Genomic DNA, 21,803 nt, shown 5'->3' on the forward strand with positions numbered 1-21,803 from the left:
AGATTGGTTCTTTCCCTTTAATTGACTATTAGAACTCAAGCTCTGTAGTAGCAACCTTCCAAGAAGACAGATGATATTTTCCTTTTAAAATCGTTAAAGGGAAAATGAACAGAGATGGCTATGTTAATTTAACAGTTCCTCTGCAAGTGGGTTGGTTCCCCACTTCCTTAGCAGTGCAAATTCCCATTGAAAAGTTCACAGTGAGTCTATGAAGACACAAGCATGATTGGCTTTAATGTGGTCAAGAAAGACACCTCATTTCTCAAGGACCACCACAAATTTCTGCAGGAAAGCTACAGCTGTCCCTATATTTATCTATTTACACGGAAGCTCTAATAAAAGATATAGGTATATACAGAGATAAAAAGTTTAACTTCGCTGCTGTTTTTTTTCATGTTATCTTTCCAGCATACCTTGAGCCACAGCCTCGGAAAACCCTTTGAGGCACAGCACTTTAATCTCTGTGTTTCACTATGCCAATGTGCAAATTAGTTTCCAGGATCTGCAAGCGGCAGATGACTACTTCTGCAAGATGGCAGCCAACCTTTCAGAAGGAGGACAACAACCCTGACTCACAGAGGATGAAAAGGAGAAGGGGAAAAAAGCTAAAGTAAAAAAAAAAAGTAAAAATAAAATAATAATAAAAAAAAAACCATGGCAGTTCTCACAGAATTCAGCATACTCAAAAGGCACATCTTGCACAAATTAAGTTTCTTTACCTGCCTAATTCCTAAGCGATAGGCAAGGATGCGGTCCACAGCATTGGGGTTCATCTGTGTCCACTGCAGGCTGTAGGAATACACGCGGGGTCTGTTCTGCCACAGTGGGTTGTAGGTGTCATAGTAGAACTCAGGAGCGTAGGCTTTGCCTGTAGGAGCAGGAAAAAAAATGGAGAAAACAAAGAAACCAGGGATAATCAGGCAGCCAGTTTTGGAGCCAAGCATTGAAACACAGCCTGCAACCACCCTCTTCCCCTTATGTCTTTAGTCATATTGTTAAGTATCTTCTAAAAATGACATGGAATTATTTGCCTCTATCTGCTTTTTTTAAAGGATTTGTGGTAACAGTTTTCCTTTATCATTAACTCAATCCTTGGTGGCATCCATGGCCCAGGTGTGGGCATAAGAGGAAAAAACCTAACTGAGCTCCTAGCAAAGGTGAGCTGGAGTGATGCAACATGCCTCTGCACTAATTTTTCATGGCTCAGCTTACCGAAATACAGATATTAAACCAATCTGCACTACACTGGTAGACTCAGTGACAGTTGCTGTACCTGACACAAATATTATGAAATTACATCCATGAGGTGGAAATACAAGATGGATATTTCCAGCAGCTGCTGCCTTCATCACATATTCTCCTCTTCCACTTCCCAAGTGAAAATTCACACAAGCCGTCCTTCATAACGCCGTGATGTGCACACTATTACAATACATTATTTAGCTGAACATAGTAATGTGCACAACACAGGAAAATGGCATCTCACAGGGCATGTTTGGAATATGAGCGTTTCACCAGAATTTTATTATAACCTTCACTGCATATAAATAGGGAAAACCTAAGGATGATTTCCCAAACATGTGCCAGAACATTGCTTGATTTCACTAAACTTGAGTTCCCTTTGACTTAAACCCATGAATACTAGCGACACCTTTGCATGCAAATTGCCTTTGTGCCTCTAGAGTGATTTGTCTATAATATCAAAAATGACACCCAGTGACCAAGCTCTTCACCCAGCCACGTGTAAGTAGTGGCATCTGAGATGCAGGAGGGTAGCTGAGCCATCTAGACAGGGTGGGATATATGACAAAGGAGTTATAAGAAACCCAGGATCTGTTAGAGCCATAGCTGGAGCTGTGTGTACCATCCTAGAGCATCTCATGTACCACCAGGCACCTCTGTACATGCAAATAAATTGAGTCCATAAAGGCTACAAGCAGATGTGCTAGGTTGAGGGGTGTCAGCAGAAGCCTTTGTGGGAACTTCACTCCACTGGAATATGCAATTCCAACATATCTGAAAAAATGTCAGTGGAATTGTCCTAACAGGAAGTCAAACAATGTTAGAATACATACTACTATGTCCCAAGGAGGAGGATAGTTTTCTATTTTATTTTCTTTTTTAGCATATCATACTAACCTTACAGCATTGCTCTGTTTCTTAAAGCAAAAATATTTGGATTGACTTGAAATGAGTTTTAACAACCAGATTTACAGGAAGCATCGTTAACCACCAGTTTTTGCACTGACTGATACAAACAGGAACAGAATCCCAGGTCAAAGACAGACATAAACTGAGGGAGCTGGGTCTCTTTAGCTTGGAGGAGACTGAGGGGTGACCTCATCAATGTTTACAAATACGTAAAGGGTGAGTGTCAGGATGATGGAGCTAGGTTTTTTTCAATGATGTCCAGTGATAGGACAAGGGGCAATGGGTGTAAACTGGAGCATAGGAGGTTCCATGTGAACATCAGGAAAAACTTCTTTACTGTGAGAGTGACAGAGCACTGGAACAGGTTGCCCAGGGGGGTTGTGGAGTCTCCTACATTGGAGATATTCAAGGCCCGCCTGGACAAGTTCCTGTGTGATGTACTCTAGGTTACCCTGCTCTTGCAGGGGGGTTGGACTAGATGATCTTCTGAGGTCCCTTCCAACCCTTGGGATTCTGTGAAAACAACAAAAACAACAACAAAAAAAGATAAGAAAATTAATGCATGCAGCCCTGAGGACAAGGACTTGGGGGTACTGGTGGATGAAAAGCTGGATGTGACCCAGCAGCGTGCACTCACAGCCCAGAAAGTCAACCATATTCTGAGCTGCATCAAAAGACACATGACCAGCAGGTGTAAGGGGGTGATCCTGCACCTCTGCTCTGCTCTTGTGAGACCCCACTTGGAGTACTGTGTGCAGTTCTGGAGCCACCAACGTAGAAGAGATGGGAAGTCAGTCCAGAGGACACAATTAAGATGATCCAAGGGCTGGAGCACCTCTCCTATAGAAGCAGGCTGAGAGAGCTGAGCTCTTCAGCCTGGAGAAGAGAAGGCTCCAGGGAGACCTTAGTACAGCCTTCTAGTACCTAAAGGGGCTGACAAGAAAGCTTGAAAGGGACTTTCTACAAGGGCATGTAGGGATAGGTCAAGGGGTAATGGATTTAAGCTAAAAGAGTGGGGAGACAGACTGGATATACGAAAGAAATTTTTTGCTGTAATCATGGTGACGCACTGGTGCAGGTTGCCCAGAGAAGTTGTGGATGCCCCATTAAAGGAAACATTCAAAGCCAGGTTGGACAAGGCTTTGAGCAACATGATCTACTTGAAGATGCCCGGCTCATTGCAGGGGAGTTGGACTAGATGGCCTTTAAATGTCCCTTCCAAACCAAACTATTCTATGATCCTATGAGGGAACAGGTATATCCTTTCCCTGTCCACCTCTGCCTCCTTTTTTTGGAGTTTTTCTGCTTTGAGCTTAATACTATTAGAAACAGAATGGAGGCACAGACCAGATTCTGCTGTGTTAAATGCTACGTTTTGTCACTTGAATTGTGCAAAAAAAGGGACCAAACATAGGAAACTAAAACATTTGCAGATGTTATCCTTCCATGAACGTATAAAAGAGACTAGCCATTAGAGAAAAACAGAAGCAGAATAAAGTCCTTCCACCTCCCCAAACTTATACCTCTGTCGTCCTCCTATTTCTGCAAGGATTTTGTCAGTGGGAGCAATTATGAAATGCAGTGAAAAGCACAGGACAATCTCCCAGGAATACATGGTCTGCCTGCTCATGTTGACCTAGGAGAGAGGTATGCCTTCATTACTCACCTCCTTTAATTCAGATGTTAGGAGCTTGTGCCAAAATGCAAACTGTAGTTAGGTATTTTCTCCTCAAAACTACTCTCACCTACAAGTGCAAAGCGACATGGATGGGGAGGCATTTTGACCTAGAAGTCTGAGAATTTCAATCAGAAGGGTAGTGAGAAGAGGGGAAAAGTGCATTAAAAAAAAAAAAAAAAGTAAAAAGGACAAAGGAAAAATCATGTGAATATATACCGGTCTTGTAGTTATTGATCAAGCTTTTATCTTTGGGTGTGTCATCCCCTTGAGCCATGCTTTTCTTTTCAAAGGATGAAAAGCCCTTTTAGCTGAGATATCTTTTGCCAATTGCTCAACCGAAGGTGCACATTCAGTTAGGCCAGACTAAAGCAGATATGCTAATGCCGAAGTGGAAAACAACAATACTCTGAGGGAAAGAAGCAAAGCAAAACTGCTGTTTTAAAAAATGAAATGTAAGTTAAATGAGAAGAGGATCAGTGGTCGATAAGATTTGTTTTCTTTATTTACGTAGAGTGGGAATAATGGAGGAAAGCTCATGCTGAACGCAAATTATAATCTTCCCCCTCCTACTGCAGGTGGACATAATGGCATCTCTGGGGGTCTACAGAAAGGATCCATAATTAGACGCATGTCACAATATGGGCACTTGAGCAACACAGTCCCTTTTTGAGAAATAATGAGGACCCATGAAGAGTTGTATTATTCTAAATCCCTCCTAACAGAAGAGCTTTCTGGCATGAATAGAGATACTGAAAATTTAACAACACAACATTCAGACACTAATGTGCAAACTTTAGAAGTACAAGAAAGCTGGGCAGTGTTTGAGAACACCCAAAAAGGAGATGTTGCCTTCAGGGACAAGGGAGCTATGAGACACGTCGGCAGTCTGCCTGGGCTTGTCAGGTGTCATCCAACAATGTGACCATTTGCTCCGACTCTGGACAAACACTGCAAGCCTGACACCACCCAACCGTGCTGCTTCCAGAGGCAATGCTGCCTCCAAAGATTATCCTCCACTACAGAAATGAAGAGATGATGAAGGATGTAACAGCCCTAGCAACAGCACTTGACTTAACACGACTTGAGGGTGGGGAAGCAACATCTTTCTTGGAAACCACCTGCAAGTACAAGTCAGCTCTGCAGCCAGCTTCAAGCCCTTGGCCATGTCTGGAAGAGGTTATCACATATTCACCACTGGCAAAGATGTCTCAAGCATGCAGCATGTGGAGCTGCTGTCCCTCATATCCCAGTTGGGCATTTCTCAGGGGTGCCAGTTCTACCTTGATCTCCCTTTCTTCCTACAGCTGTGTCAGGGTCACTTTTCAAAAGCAAAACCCCTTGTTTTGTTCCACATACATGATACATTTCCCTGGCTCACACCATTTGCCCTTTTTAAGATCAGGCAGGAAAAATGGCCTTCCTTTCCCTTCCTTCAGGCTTCTGCAGAATTCAAGAATTTAAAACATTTCAAACTTTAAACTTACAGAGGGTAGATTTAGATCACCTATAAGGAAGAAGTTAGAAGTTCTTTCCTGTGAGGGTGGTGAGGCACTGGCACAGGTTGCCCAAAGAAGCTGTGGCTGCCCCATCCCTGGCAGTGTTTAAGGCCAGGTTCGACAGGGCTTGGAGCAATCTGGTCTAGTGGAAGGTGTCCCTGCCTATGGCAGCGAGTTGGAACTGGATGGTCTTTAATCATCTAAAGCTCCTCAGAGCTCCGCCTGCCCTGGGACCAAAACTTGTGAGGCTTCAGCTAACTGGAGGTTGCAGCGACCAACTGACTGCTCCTGTGTTGCCCATTGAAGGGGATTTTGGTGCACTGGTGGGAAGCCCAGCTCTATGCTGATTCAGGTATATGGGGGAAAATGGTGAAACTCTTTTCAGTCCTCAGGAGAGTGCTGGTGAGAGGAGCAGTGCTGTGGCCATCAGGTGAGGGACAAAGACAGGTCAGCTTCTGCAGGCAGCTTCCTTGGATCCAGGAGCACTGCATCCCTGAAAAGGGCAGCCTCTCACTGACGTGCTACTCCAGCAGCTCCCAAGGGAGAAGAGTTTAATACTATGGTATTTTTCTGTTTGTTAAGGCAATCTGAACTCAGGTTTAGAGCTCCATTAACATGTACTAGTTTTAATTAATCCCTCCCTCTGTGCTCACACTGCTGGAATCTGAGTAACTGTGATGCTTAGGGCTTTGCCAGGGAGACAATACATGGCAGAGTTTGATGCAGAGTGCATTGTTTGTTTTCATTTCTATCATTAACAAAACATTTTTTTATCTTCTGAATATGTATCATGTGCAAAATGAAGGTTGGGAATGCACAAACAGGGAGAGTGGGAGCAGGGTAAGGAAGAGTAATAATGAACACAGATTTGCTCACCTGGATTGGCCCCTGCATGAGACAAAAATGCATAAGCAGACAGAAAAAATGTTTGTGTTTGAAGTCTACACTGCTGAAACAAAATCTGAATTCCTCACCGGTATGCTTGTGGAGGACACCCAGCACCACCAGCACAATTACACAACCTGCTGCATTTGTTGCTGTTTTTCCATCAACCTGTATTATATTATTATATTTAATACTCACCAGTATTAAAGAACATACTACAGACAGTGCTAAAACATCATTATTTTCTGATGGGTAAGAGTCATCAAGTTACAAGCCTACTTCCAGTAACAAATATTTCAAAACAATTCGTTTCATAACGAATCTGAGACTGGATCAGAAAAAGGAACAAGCATTATCAGTCACCAGTCCCAGTGTTGCAGAACAAATGCAGTGCTCTTTCCCACTACCAGCCCTTCTCACTCACAAAACCATGTTGCAGTCATTAGCATCTCTTGTGCAGCACTTGAATTCTTTCAGGCAGTACATCCAAAATATTTTCTACCAAGTCTCTACTAGTGTAAGGTCAAAAATGGCATAAAGACAATATAGAACTGATTCATAGAAAACAAGCACACAGAAAAGGCACTTTAATAGTTTACTGTTAAATGAATGCTACCTCCCATCACTGGGATCTCAGTAAATGCTGAAGTACTGTCCTGAACAGAGATGGACAGATGCATTTACTCACTTGGGTCCTGAACTGGTACCTATTTGAGTAAATCCCTGACTGGGCACAGGAAATCTTCCTGTGGTTCTTTTCAGATCACTCAGTCATTTATCCATTAGAAACTCAGGAAAATAAAATAAACTTATAAAAGAACTGTTTTGCTTCAGTTGCCAGTACATGGTTTCCAAAGTAACATAAGAAATCAAGCACATGCACTGCACATTTAAATTGTAATGACACAAAATTGTGCAAACACAACCCACTGATTTCAAGCAATAGCAATAAAATGAACAACGACATTTTCTCCCTAATTATAGCAGCTGACTACATACCCCAGATGGAATTTCAGAGTACCGGGTTAGTGTTTATGCTGGCTTGTCATGCAGAAACAAACAGTAGTAACTGTGCAGGCACAGCACCAGTACCAGTGACAGCCTTAGCAGATATGGAGGAAGAGCACTAGAGGCATCATTTCCTTGTGTTGCCTGTTTATGTTCCCCTTCATATCTATTTCCGCTAATTCACTTGGTGTTAAATGGTTTGCAAATGCAGCATCTTTGCCATCTCTGTTCCATATTGGTAGCACATCTGCACTTTAGCTTATCATGACAAGAAGTTAAGTATAAGCGATGATCAGAGTACCTTGCACTTTATAACAGCAGCTATAAATGTTTAGGGAAAAATAAAATAAAATCAGAGATTTACAAATGCTTTCCCTTTTGGCAAATTCAGCCCCAGACCTTTCTATCTATAAAATGTATGAAGAGCATAAATCGTAAACAAAACAAAACAATATATTTAACAGTGTAAAATACTGGGAGACACAGCGTTTATGAAAAATGCTGCCCCTTACTGTGCTCTGTTTTATCACAGGATATATATTTTATGACGGATTTGCAATAAGAAAGAGAAGATACTTTGTTCTTTATTTGCATATGTGAAAATATGTCTCTTGTCTCAGATCTGCTCCTCCTCCCAACACAGTCCCAATCCTGCAGCTGAATCAGAATCACAGAATGGTTTGGGTTGGAAGGGACCTTAAGGATCGTCTTGATCTAACCCCCTACCACAGGCAGGGACACCTTCCCCTAGACCAGGTTGCTCCAAACCCTGTCCAACGTGGCCTTGCACACTGCCAGGAATCGGGCAGCCACAGCTTCTCTAGACAGCCTATGCCAGCATCTCGCCAGTGTCTCACCACCGTCACAGGAAATAGCTTCTTCATGGTATCTAATAAATCTCTGCTCTGCCAGTTTAAAGCCATTCCCCCTTATCACTACTTATTCTTATAAAATGCCCCTCTTCAGCTTTCTTGTAGGCCCCATAAGGTACTGGAAGGCTATATCCCTGTCACCTTCAGCTTCCCTACATTCCCACACCTTCCTGCTCTCTGCATCGCTATTTTGGACTTTCCACAATCACTGACCCTACTGCCTGTGCTACATAAGCAGTTCAGGATTAACAGCATAAAGGAATGCATTTCAACATTTCAACATTTGCAAAAGTCTCTCCCTATAATTCTTTTTTTTTTTTTTTTTTTTTTTTGACAAAAACTACCCTTAGCAGTGAACATCCATTTTCATGTAGCCTCTATCCTTTTGGAAACTCCACCTGGTCATGTACTGAAACTACCTGTCCACCCTTGTTCTCCCAGTTTTCATAACAGCTTTAGCAAAACAAGCTTCCTCTTTATTGAAAACTCATTGTGCTTCACAGATCAATCTCCACTGTAATTTTCCAAAGGTCCTCTTCTCTGTTATACCTCTACATTTAGAAGCAACACCTACAGTCCTCTTCAATATTATGTATCTCCAGTGCTACAAGCTTCACATCCAAAGTTCACAGTGCTTTTTTTTTCCATAGCTTCCACATTCCTTTCTCCAGCTATGCAGCTACAGATGCACTCTTCCCTGCCTGTAACCACCATCATCCTCACATCACTTATTTTTGAGTGGTATTTTTATTTGGAACTTTCTGTGGAGCCTCGATATTTTCTATTCCCACTATTACACTGTGGGTTTTATCTGCAGAGCATTGCTAAGAGATTACTTGGCTAAAACCTGAGCACTGAGAGCAAATAGTGCAGACATGGCCTTGTCTTAGCCCTCCTAAGGCATGACTTCCAGGAACTGTATTGTTTGGAGTCAAATACAGAGACTCAGAGTCACAGTTCTACGCTCCAGCTGCAGACCCACTTGTGAGACCCAGTAACATTCTGAAATAGTCATTTATCCTTGTATGAGAAAATAACACTTTTATCTGGTCAGACAGACTGCAGAGCAAAGCCCACACTAGAACCCAGAACACCAGAGCACAAGCTGGGGTCCTGCCCTACCAAAGCCAGTTTGCCCACTGGAAGATCTTTGGGCTTTGTTTTACATGAAAGGACTGTCTAAGCCATAACAGAACCGTTTGGCTGAGCAGCTGCAGAGGCATTCAAGTGCAGAATAGTACTAAAGCTAAGCAAGTGTAAGCATTAATAATAAATGATCCTCACAAAGTAGATGGATGAGGCTGCTCTTCTAGGTGATTCTTTACTGCAGGAACAGATGACCATGCACCTGCTGCTCTCAACACTGTGAACTTGGTGGTGACACTTTCTTACACTTTCCAGCAAAAGTCTCTTCCCAAGGAATATACTGATTTGCTAATGCACCACAACTTGCAGGGAATGAATGATGTGGGAATCAAACTGAACATTCAAATGACTAATTGGAGTATAAATTTAAAGATGCATGCACTCTGTCCACCTCTAATGATTTAAGAGATTCCTATTCCAAGCACAGAAAGGTCTGCTTTAACCAGCAAACATCCCAGTTAACACTTGAACAAATAAAAGTTTATGCCGTGGAGAATGCTACACATTCCACCCATGAGACGCCTTCCCATGCCCTGCCGGCTATCCTGCACCGATCCGGAGCCTCCCACCGGCAGCTGCAGGTCCAAACCTCTGCGATCAAACCTCTCACCAGTGATAACCAAACGTGACATCTACTGGCTGAGCTGTGGAAGAGCTCGCACTGCTTTTCTCTGCAATTCCTCCTCCTTCCAAAGCAGGATTCACAGTAAAAAACCTTGTTCCTTTTCACATCGAGATCAGATCTCACCAAGAGCTAAACACCGCAGAGTTCCATTTCAATTAGTTTGGGCCTAACACATCCGTGGTTTGTGGACAGAAAGCTTCCACACAATTTGAAATTAGGTTTATAACATCGTACAATGTATCCGGATTTCCTTTTAAATAGGTCATGATAAGACGTGACCTGTGCAGTGACATTTTGAGCAATAAATAAATCCAGTTTAGAAGAATCTCTGAAGCTGGCTGATGCACACACAAGGTTCCCTTTTTATTGGCAAGCTTTCTGCATGGTCACATGCACATATGCCATAATTTCATGTAAGAAATCTTTAGAGACACATAAACAGATACTTACATATACCCCACATGCATGCATACATGCATATTTGCACACATGTGTCTGTGTCTGACTAGAAAGTGGTTACTAAGCTGAAGTGATACACCAAAAACAAAGTGAAGCCCCTGCTTGAGGTGAAAGTGGTAATTTACCTGTTGCCAAAAGAAACTCTACAGAAATCCCCTGGGAGCTACAGGGGTGGAAGGAGGAAGTAGTGTCATGTGCTAGTAAGCACTAGAGACCTGATGAATGAAGCGTAGGGAAATGAAAGGGGTGTCATACAAAGACTAGGATGCTGTCATGAAATTGTAAATAGTAATGTGTCACCACATGCACATAAAGAAAACTGTGGCCTGTGACAAGAGGATGAGGTGGGGAACCTCTGGCAGTGCCTGGCAAAACATGTATCTCAGCATCAGAGTGCAACACTGAGTTGCAGGAGGAAAATTCAGGACCTCCCAGGCAGCTGTAAGCTCTCCCCTCCCATCATTTAAAGTCACCCAGCTGCCATACCCCCATCCCTTTCCTAACATGGGCTCCCCAGTTCCTGGCAAATATAACAGGTTGTGACTGCTTCAGTCCACTCCAGAACCTGCAATACCCTCACATCACATGAGCAAGCAATCATTCTGGAGGAAGTAACTAAACCAAATGCCAGCCAGCAACTGAACTGCCCCTGCCTCCCACCAGCAATAGTGAAATGCACATCTTTACTCCTCTCTGGGCACTCCTTGGATCAGTTCTGCAGTGGTGACGTGCAAGGGCTCCCTGCTAAACACTCTTTAGTGCAGATCCTTCAGGCTCTATGGGATTGGAATACGGCTGAAATTATTTGCAGCAACCACAGTGGGCTGGTTCTTTCATGGGGACGGCCTGGTTCAGCTGCAATATTAATTGAGGCATATGCTTCATTCCCATGTGCCAGGCTCCCCCAAAACACACCTTCAGGTCTGCCAGCAACAGAGGGATAGAAAGAATGCCTTTTGCTCTTCCTTTTCTAGTTCTGTTTATCCAACATGAAATAACTATCACCATCCCAGAGCATCACACACTCGGGCACTTGCACCATCCAAGGAGGAAGCTCCACGTTCTCTTAACTCTTAGGGTCACTGGTTTGGACACCAGACATAGACCAATACACAACAGCTCAGCTACCAAGAGATCTTTACTTCAGAAGCTGAACCATTCATCTTCATTTATTGCACAAAGTATTCTGTGGTCTACAATAAGGGATACATTTACTCTTCATTATCAGTCTCTGGAGGCTACATTGAAACAGTCTGGGACACAGTGATGAAGTTGAGATGTGGCAGCTATGCCATGCTTGGGGACATCTGGCTGCAGTTCACCTCCTTCACCTGGGACCACACTCTAGTATCCCAAAACACTGCAAACCATGGAGGCCAGAAGGATATCAGATGTCTAGACACATTGTTAGAGGCCAAATCCACCAGTGCCAGAGAAAGAGTTTTCCCATACCCTTAGGACAGCAGCTTGGTAAACACCCATGGTACCACTTGCCAGCAGACTGGGAAGCAGGAGGTGGCAATGCCTCAGCTCTGGGCTCCGGGCTCACACTGAGCACATGGCACTGATCGCCGCTGAGAATATATGCCCAAGACCTGGCTTAGTAATATGATTTCCCTCATACTGGTGTCACTGCACCGCAAAGGGAGAACTAGGCTGAGCTCATCAGGTCCTTCCCCAGCTTTCAAGCAGCAACACACAGAAACAGAAACACAACCAAATGCAAACAGTACCTGGAAGTAGTAGTTTCTCAAGTGGTGCAATCCACTTCTGCATTCACAATCCTGTCCTTTTCTGGGTGAACTAACTATTTTTCTTCTTTCCCTAGAGTAGACTTGCACTGAAAATGAGTAAGTCTGAAGCACAGTGAAAGCCTCAGATAACCCTTCCTTCCACTCCTCAAATTAGATACTTCAGCCTCAGGATGGAATTAATTAACTTCATTTTTCTCTTCTTACAGGATGACAGGAAAAGCATGGTTGAGAACCAGTAATAACACCTTGTCACCTCTGCTAAAAGGTCACATTTGGCACTGCTTGCTCCACTGATAACCTGTAAGAAGTAAATATCCCGTATTTCAAAACTCTGCTGAATTTGGAAATTAATTCTCAAGAAGGCGGTCTCTGGCTCAGAGTCCACTGCCTTTACTGGGCTTTGACCCAGGAGATTGGTAAAAAACCTGTTAACACAGTAAGAACTGTCTTTCATATTTGACTGCCTGCAGTTTAAACTGCCCTGGTCAAGTGTGTGGGGTAGGGCAGCAATCTGCTTCCGAGAAGGCTGGTAAAGCTCCTCTTAATTCAGATTTTCCACCAGCAGGACTGAATTCATCAGGAAACAAAACAACATCAATACTCTGCATGCTTTGGAAATGGTCTTTCCTGTCATACATTTTTAGGAGATGCTTTGGGCTCAGTAGCACTGTTATAATCTCCATGGCCTCTGAAGTCTTTAATTAAAACCAAATACCTGCTGTGCCTAGCAGATCAATGAAAAATAGTTTGTTAAATGGTTGTGATACTTCAGTAGAAATTTTAAAGACCACACAAGTGAGAACATAGGTGATATACGGTTTCTGACAATTTTTCCCACTTCCTAGAGTTTCCAGACATCCACGACTGCCTCTAAATTGCAAACTTGACAAACATTTTTAAAAGCAGGGAGATAAATTACTTATTCTGACAATTTGCATTTGTTTCTGAATTAAGGCAAGCATTGACTAGTTAACATTTAACTAAGGTGGAGACTAACTTTTTACTCCTAAGATCTGAGAATAATACAGCAGTACTCTTGCTTCAGCCAAGAAAGCTGTGGCTGAAACTATGGAGGGCTGCTGCTCCCAAACAAGGAGAAGACATAGAGGTGGAGGACAGATGTGTCCTGCTCATGAGGAGCAAACAATGCTGCAAGAGCCAAAACCCAACCCAAAACTGAAAACACGCTGCTTTTCCTGGAGTAAGAGATGGTCCATGCCCAACTCTGCATTTTCCATGGGAAGCAGTGCTGCCATGAGGTGATGCTCGCAAGGGAACTAGGTGCATATGAAAGCATTTCAAGTTTCAGATCAAAGACACCAGGGAAGGGACAAAAAATAAAATAACACACTGCCAGCTTGACTTAAGACATGAAATTGGGATATCAGACTATTGTAATCAGTGACACAGTAAGAAATATTCTCCCGTCCTTGGGAAAGATATAAATGTAACTGCAACCACCATTAAGCTTTACATGAGAGATTGTAATTTATATAGTCAGTTTATGGCCTGTAACATTCATTTAGACTTACTGGAAAGCTAATAACTTACATCTAACAACTTATAGTCAGCTCATAATCAAATCTTCCTTAGAGAAACAGTGCTATAGACAGCAAGGACTGCAGTTAGTTTGTATGGGTGTCTTCGTAAAGAAATAAATTAATTCTAACAGTAATGCAAATTACTCACTCTGCTTGCTCTCTCCATATTTAAATCTAGCAGTCTGTGAGTGCTACAGGTACCTCAGATCCATACAGGCTCTTAAGGTCTTCTCTAAAACTCAGCGTTCCTCACCAAATCAGAGAGCTTTTCCTACCAGACTGGAAGGATCCAACCCCTGAGAAAAGGGAAAACCCCATACTGAACTATCAGTGATTTTAAACACCTGGTCATTTCTTTCCTCGACTTCCCTGTGATAACTTTTCACCACCATCAAACAAGACACTGATATTCCCAATGACATTGGACTTGCAAAGCATCCACATGTCCCCCAGAGCAACTGGGACATCTCTTGAAGGCATGACAACCTCCGCAGGCACCATACAAGCCATACACACTATACATGTGCCCATGTTAACAAAACAATCAGTAAAAATAAACCAGAAGAAACAGGTCAGATGGGGATCAGCTGAACCAGCAGTGCTCAGAAACTTGTCTACAGAAATCAATGATTTTGCCTGCTTCTAACACTGTCCTTACTTGGTGCTGCTCTGCTCACTTCTGCTTTATCCAGGTATCCAGAAGTCTAACGTGAGCAGTCCTGGTAAATTATAAGCCATTTGCATGCAGACAAAAACCCTGAGGAGAACAGCAGTTATGAACTCACTTGCACACAGCAGCATAAAAAAAGAGGAAAATGCAAATAATGTAAATGGCTTGCATTTGTTATCAGTCCTTGCAAGAAGGGAGGACGGGAAGAAACAATCTAGGTGGGGGCACATGTCAGGACATGTCTTCACCAGTGTGCGGTGAGATGATGCGGTGGAGGTCTATGCTCTTGGGAGTTTCTCAGGAGAGCAGCTAGTGCAGGGAACTGCCCAGGGCAGCCTGTGTGACTGCAGCGGGGGGGGGCACCCAGCTCCTGGAGACAACACGAGCAAGCTAGCTCTGTGATAGAGAATAAAACCACACCAACACAGTGCTGGGCTTCATCTTTAAACCCTACTCGAAGCACCAAAAAGTCCCCAGTGTGTCGGGAAGCAGATAAGGCATGCAAGTATCAGTCACCTGTGCTGATGCCTCCATGAAGGGTTGTGAGACCATACAGCCTGTGCTGGCATTGGTTTGGGCATTTCTGCATCAGATCCTCTGTGATCCACCGTGTAGCAAGGCCAAGGGTCTGGCTCAGATGTGCTGTGCAATTCTCCTCCACCTTGGCAAGCCACTGGCCAGGCAGGTGAGAAAGAACAGACAAATGCCTCAGTGGTCAAAGACAAAAGGACAGTGTGGGCTCAGAAAGCAAGAATACTTTGTAAAATTATTGATTTAAAGCCAAATGAAGTCCAAGCAACCTATATAAAGTTCTTCCCACGAGTTACGAGAAATGCCAACAGACAGGAAGGGGATTTCAGCTGATTTCAGAAATGGGATTTCAAGCTGCCAACATGTTTTTAAAACACACCATTTCAACTGATTTTCTCCATTTTCTATCACACTACTGAAAAATGGTAGGACAAGTCAGCTAGAAAGTAAATTGTAAGGTACAGCTCAACTAATAAAGAAACAAGCAATACCAGATGCACCTGAGTGAGAAGTAGCCAAATGCAAAGGCAATGTTGGACTTGGGACATCACAGAACTAGTGGAATATGAAACATCTAAGTGTACCCTCTCAACTTTTCAGTCAATTCAGCAGACCTAGAATTTAACTGGATGGACATAACTATTATATCTGACATATTATACTATATAATTAACGCAGAAGCAAATGTAATTGTACTAGTGTTTCTTCATTTCATTTTCTATTGTCCTTCCACACAAAATTATCCTCAGTTTTGTGGCAAAAAGGAACATCATTAAATTTGTAAGATGACATAAAATGTTATTTTATACCAATCTTGTACATAGGCTGCATTCACGAGGCTTGCTTGCAGTGAAGTGAGGTCAAAGAAACAAGACAAGAAAGTCAGAGAACAGGCAAAGGAGTCCTGCCGTATTCTCAAAATGGCTTAAGAAGCAAGGAAAGGCAGGGGAAGAGGGGGCAAGAAACAAGCTATTTAAAATTCTTGTTTGCATAGATAATTTAAATCCAAATTGCTGGCTTCATCTGTGCTTCTGACTTCTGAGGTTCTTCTATGCTCAGAGATTGGATCCCAGTGAGGTAGGCGTATCTAGTCTTGACTCAGAATACAGTCTACAAGACAGGAGTCATGTAACTACAAAATGTATTCAATCTTTGTTCTTGCTAATGCCAAAGCTTGTTGGATAAATAACAGAGATTATATTGCTCATCGTACATAAGCAATGGGAGAAGGGGCAGGGATGTTTTGTGCCATGGATGATGGGCAGGATCATATCCCTGAGATCAGAGCTCACAATTCAATAAAACACATGACTGTCAAAGCAATCCTGAGTCTTGCTACAACAAAGCCAATGACATAGTGTGGATAAAAGGTCTCAGAAGAGTTTAATTAATTTAAACTGTTATTCCACTGAAACACTGGAGCTGTAGCAGTGCTCATGAGTTTGGATGCACTATTCAAGAAAAGTAAAGTACATTATCCAAAGGTGAAGTGTGGTTTCAAAGAGGATTTCAGCTTGCGAATCCCCAATTTACTCCCCTTCTCACTTTTCCCTTTCGTATTACCTCTCTTTCTTGACATGTTTTTGTGTCACTCTGTATTGTACCAATACCACCAAGCAGAATCCAACAGTGGAGATGAACCACAATAAAAGATGCAATAAAGAAAGTAGCATATTGAAAAGAGATGCACAGCTATGAAGATTAAGTGAATAACTTACTGTTGATCGCAATTCTAACTGAAATGCAAATTTTGATTAAAATGAAACAAAAATTGATGCTTTTGCTCTTAAGAACAGAATCCTGAAATAATTTAGTGTTGAAGACAAGATCCAAAGGCCAAGGTCCAAAACACTCAACCTGGAAAAGAGGAAGTGGTGATGATGGGGAAAGATGCTTCTCCCCCTTTTCAAAGCAGAACCCTTTCTCTCTTTATGTGAGCTCTGTCAGGAACTGATTTCCATACTACGATGTGCATTGAGTTGGACCTAGGGAGAAGGTAGGATGTGGATGGAGAAACTTTCATCCTCTTCTGCAAAGACAAAACTGATTTTGTTTTCTTCTGTGCATATGGTACTTAGAATTCTAGAGTGACAGAAATGCTAGGGTTTGCTCAACCTCCCTCTATCACTGCTGTGCTAGCAATGCTGGATGCACTCCATGGCCATGTCCTTCCTAAAATGAAGTCATGAACCTTTTGATTGCCCTAGATCTAGCTCATTATTTTATTATCCTCAACCCTTCTTCTATTTTCAGGCTGATTAATAAAGAACTACAGGATTCATCTAACTCTCTGCTCCAGAAAGTAACATTCCCCCATCCAGAGTAAACGTTCTTACCAGAGTAAATATACATTCTTACTAGCCACAGAAATGATTCAGAGGGGAAAAAATAACCTTGCTTTAAAAGATTTAATGGGACCTCATTTCTGGATTCCTATAAATTGTTTCAATTAACACAAGCATGAATACTGCAGCTGAGAAAAAATTACATTTTACTGCATTAAAAAAGCTGTTTTGATGTGTAATTAGGTTTTATTGGAACTTGGCAATTTTTTAAAAAAACATACTCCATTTTACCAGCTTTAAGCTCTCTGACTTAATCTTTGAAGACCCCTAATTCTGTTAAAAAGCTGCTTCTGTTGTGTGCCATGTAAGGATTTGTTAGGTGTATTAAACCCCAAAACTTTCTTTTGGCAATATTTGAAGTATTTCAGGACAGTGAATATTCCTTCTTGTACAAGTGTAAAATGCTAACATGAAGCAGATACTACTCCACAGCTAATAAAAAACCTTCCTGTAATTCATCTGCAAAAAAACCCCAAGCAAACTAAACCCAAGCCCCTCCTTCTGGATAACCTCCATCATTTTAACATACTGCATGTAAATAGCAGGGCTGTGCTGCCAGCTTCATCAGCAAAGCAGCCCATGGAATGGAGAAAAGGACTTTGCCTGTGTTTGGGTTGAGGAGGGGCCATGCTCTGCCAGTGTCCTTCCTTTTTATTTGATATTTTAAGACTACCCAAAGTTATTGACCTAATTAATGCATGTGACATATCACCCATGAAGTACGATCTTGACAACACACTCATTAACATAGACTTCTCAAAGAGTAAGAAAAAAAGATTCCCTGTCTATTCAGTGGTTCGTGATTTTTTTTTCCAGAAAACCAGCACACAAGTTTTGTGGGTTTTGTTTATTTTTTTTAGTCTTTCCTTATTTTTTAAATAACATTTAAATTTTAAATTCTTTTTTTTTGGAGAAAGTGACACCACTAAATATAGTTGTGTTTTCAGTAAAGTTCCCATCACAGTCATGTATGAAAAGTTCAAAACTAAGCATCAATGGCTCTTAACCTTTTTTTTCAAAACACAATTGTCTCACTGTAATGAAAGAGGGAAGAAAACATGGGACATCTTCCTGCCTGAAAATCTAGGTGCTAAACCCTGAAAAATGAAAATGCTAGTTACAACAGTCTGGGGATGCAAATAACTCAGCATCTGGCCCTGACCCTTTTTTTCTACCCTATTCCTAAATTTTCTCTATTTTCAGGAGCTCACAGATGTCAGGCATCAGTTTCCCCCATCAAACAATGATGGGGTCACAGGGCTGGTAATATTATAGTGAAAGACCCCAAATTTCTGCATCATGCTGGAACCTGACTTTCTCAATAACACAGCAAACATAGGCAAAGGTAGGGTACCTAGAATATAACAGTTAGTAATCAAATTGAAGAGAGAGTGGTAAAACACTTAGGTTTGGTTAGGGTGGAGAGACTGGCCCTTTGCCACTGCTTCTGTTAACTGTCCAGGCTGCTCTGAGGCAGCTCAAGTAGACCACTGACTTGGAGGCATGGCTTGACCATGGCTAGGACTCTCTTCTTCAATAAAGCATATGGAAAAATATGCTCTTCTGTTACTATGATGTTATTAAATGTGAACTTACTTTCTGGAGAACAGATATATAGAAATCCAGGTGGTTGAATCAAAAGAAGCATCACCAGCACTGTAACCAGCAAGTCAAGGGAGGGGATTCTCCCCCTCAACTCTGCTCTTGAGACTCCCCCTAGAGTACTCCATCCAGCTCTTGGGATCACAACATAAAATGGATGTAGGCCTGCTGGAGCAAGTCCAGAAGAGGCCACAAACATGCTCAGAGGGCTGGAGCACTTCCTCTATGAGGACAGGCTGAGAAGGTTGGGCTTCTTCAGCCTGGAGAAGAGAAGGCTCCGGGGAGACTTTAGAGCAGCCTTCCAGTACCTAAAGAGGCTACAAGAAAGCTGGAGAGGGGTTTTTGACAGTGGCATATAGGGACAGGACAAGTGGTAATGGCTTTAACCTGGCAGGAGATTTAGATCAGATATTAGGAAGTTCTTTCCTGTGAGGGTGGTGAGGCCTTGGCACAGGTTGCCCAGACAAGCTGTGGCTGCCCCACCCCTGGCAGTGTTCAAGGCCAGGCTGGACCAGGCTTTGAGCAATCTGGTCTAGTGGAAGGTGTCCCTGACTGTGGCACAGGGTTATAAATGAATGGCCTTTAAGGCCCCTTCCAACTCAAGCATTCTCAGATTCTGTGACAATTGGACATGATTGTTTCAGCGGAATCCTCACTGGAACACAAGACATGGGCAGTGACACGATCCCTACAGTGGATCCCTACAGCTCAGGCACCTCACAAGAGGCACAAAATGTTGTGTGAGAATCTGCAAACCAGTGTCATGCCAGTTTCTTCCAGGGAGTACTGATCAGGAAGAAGAGCTGGACTGTACTATCTGGCATTGTTGGACAGCTTCACTTCCTGGTGCTGCTGGGCACTTGCACATCCCGCTGAAATCAAAAGGCTTTGCACTTGCTGACAACCACAAAAATAAAGCAGCTGGTCTTGCTAGCTGTGAGAAAAGTGAAAAAAAAAAAAAAGGACAAAAGGGATTAGGAAAAAAAAAAAGAAAAAAGGGCGCTGTTCTCCATTTTTGCATGGCCTTAAAGCAATTTTCCAAACCAGTCATCACTGCGATAGCATCTTTGTTCAGACTGTAAATAAGCAATAAGGAGATGAAAATTCAGTCTCAGTAGTGCTACTGAGAGCCTCAGTGACACTACTCAAAAGAAGACAATAAACAGCAAAGGAAATCGGACCTCAGTCTCAGCCTTGCACTCCAGCAGATTTCAAAAGGATAACCATCAGAAAATTGGCCATTAAAGCAAAGTATCTGATTGCCTGACAGACAAGAATGTACTGCTGAATGACCGAGGGCCTAACTACTAGAAGTATCTCAGCAACTCAGGAAAATGTCATAGCTAATCTTGAGGCAGATGAAGTATCTAAAAGCAGTAAGTAGGTTAGTGCTCCATGGTCCGGAGCCAGCAGCCAGTCACAAATGATCCACACAAATTCAGGCAGAGTCTGAGCAACACCTTCATTTTAGAAATGAAACACATTTCAGAAATGGAACTCGTACAACACATATATGCTCCAAGACAGTTTGGACGTTAAAGAGTAATACTGAACCGGTATTTCTTAAAGTAATCTTCATGACAGGATAATGAATTGGAAAAATAAATTATCTGTGTAATGCTCAAAGAAGGTAAAATAGAGGATTTGGGGTCAGAGAGCAGATAGAGCACAGACCTGCAATGGGATACAGAAGAACAGGAGAATGCAAGTACCTGACAGTGCAGGTCAGCTATTTTAAGAGACGTTTTCTGTACATTGTTGATATATTTGTGTGTATATTCTTTGACCTCATGTGACTTTTTTTTCCCTATGCTCTGAAAACAGAGTGGAGAAGGGAGAGGATGAGGTGGGCTACAGGGGGGATGCATGAGAATGACCGTTTGCAGTCCCCCTCTCCTTTTCATCCTTTTGTCTCTCTCACTTGTTCAAGTACGAAACCTGACCTTTTATGAGAAGGTGGATCCTTGTCATATCCACTTAGTGGATGAAGGAAAGGCTGTGGATGTTGGCTACATGGATTTTAGCAAATTGACACCATTTCCCACAGCATTCTCCTGGAGAAACCGATATTTAATCTCTATGCTATTCTATTCACTGTTCTATGCTATTCACTATGCTATGCTAAGAGAAGCTAAACTATGCTCCTCACAATGTGGCAGAACTCTGGTGAATACCCACTCTGTCACTATGTGCTGGCCTTCAGCAGCCGTCCCAGCTGCGAAAACATGCTTTTATCTGTGTGAAGATGATAAAATGTCAAAACCACAAACTCAGTATTAAAAAAATAGCTGAAATAAACAGGAATAATAACACTGAAGAAAAGATCGTTAGATTAAAAATTAATTGCAGATAGCTAACAGGCACTAGCACACTGCTGCAGGGCTCCTGCATACCCATGTGAGTTTTTCCTCAAACAGAGAGGATGCAAAGGATGCATGCAAGAAGGCACTGGGGAGGTATCACAGTATTAGAGAAGCAGACAGCATAAACAGTGAAGATTTTGATTAAAAAAACCCCAACAAACCAGCAACCCTCAAGCCCTCGGGTGCTGACTCTACACAACAAATTTTGAATTCACCAAAGTGGATCTGTTTTCTTTAGACTTACGTCAAACCAGGGTTTTACCCTGCCAAAAATATTGACAGTACAGTTTGGAGGGAAAATGTAACATATTAAAAGAAAAGATAAATATTTATAAAGAACAAAGCAAATATAATTCCTTAATACTCACTGAGGGAAATGCGCATAAGAGAAACAGAAGTTTGTCTACTGAGATTATTTGATTCATTCTATGAAAGGAAAATGTCTGTATTTTCAGCACAGCCCTTGCCTTTCCAATGTAACCTTCCTAAAAGACCAACAGCTGTCCCTAATGTGCCCCAGTAACATGCCTGTGACTGTTAATTACCATTCTGCTCCAATTTTAAAATTAAAGGGACACTACAAGTTGAACCACACACATTTTTCTCCCAATCAAATGGGATTTAGTCTTGCTAATATAGTAACATTTCTCAGTGTATAATGAAAAGAGAAAAAAATG

At 42.2% G+C, this 21,803-nt stretch overlaps 1 protein-coding gene across 3 annotated transcripts in view; it reads right to left on the reverse strand.

The window, feature by feature from the left end:
• MDGA2 (MAM domain containing glycosylphosphatidylinositol anchor 2) overlaps positions 1 to 21,803 on the reverse strand; it is a 389,024-nt gene that overhangs the window by 63,739 nt on the left and 303,482 nt on the right. For all 3 annotated transcript variants that reach the window (XM_061354587.1, XM_061354586.1, XM_061354588.1), the window contains exon 10: positions 720 to 868. In XM_061354587.1, the coding sequence (XP_061210571.1) occupies positions 720 to 868 (149 nt within the window). The remainder of the gene's footprint in view (positions 1 to 719; positions 869 to 21,803) is intronic.

The sequence above is a fragment of the Neopsephotus bourkii genome, unplaced genomic scaffold (assembly GCF_033783945.1).
Source record: "Neopsephotus bourkii isolate Nb327-2 ecotype Australia unplaced genomic scaffold, CSIRO-AGI_Nbou_v1 NB_740, whole genome shotgun sequence".
NCBI lineage: Eukaryota > Metazoa > Chordata > Aves > Psittaciformes > Psittacidae > Neopsephotus > Neopsephotus bourkii.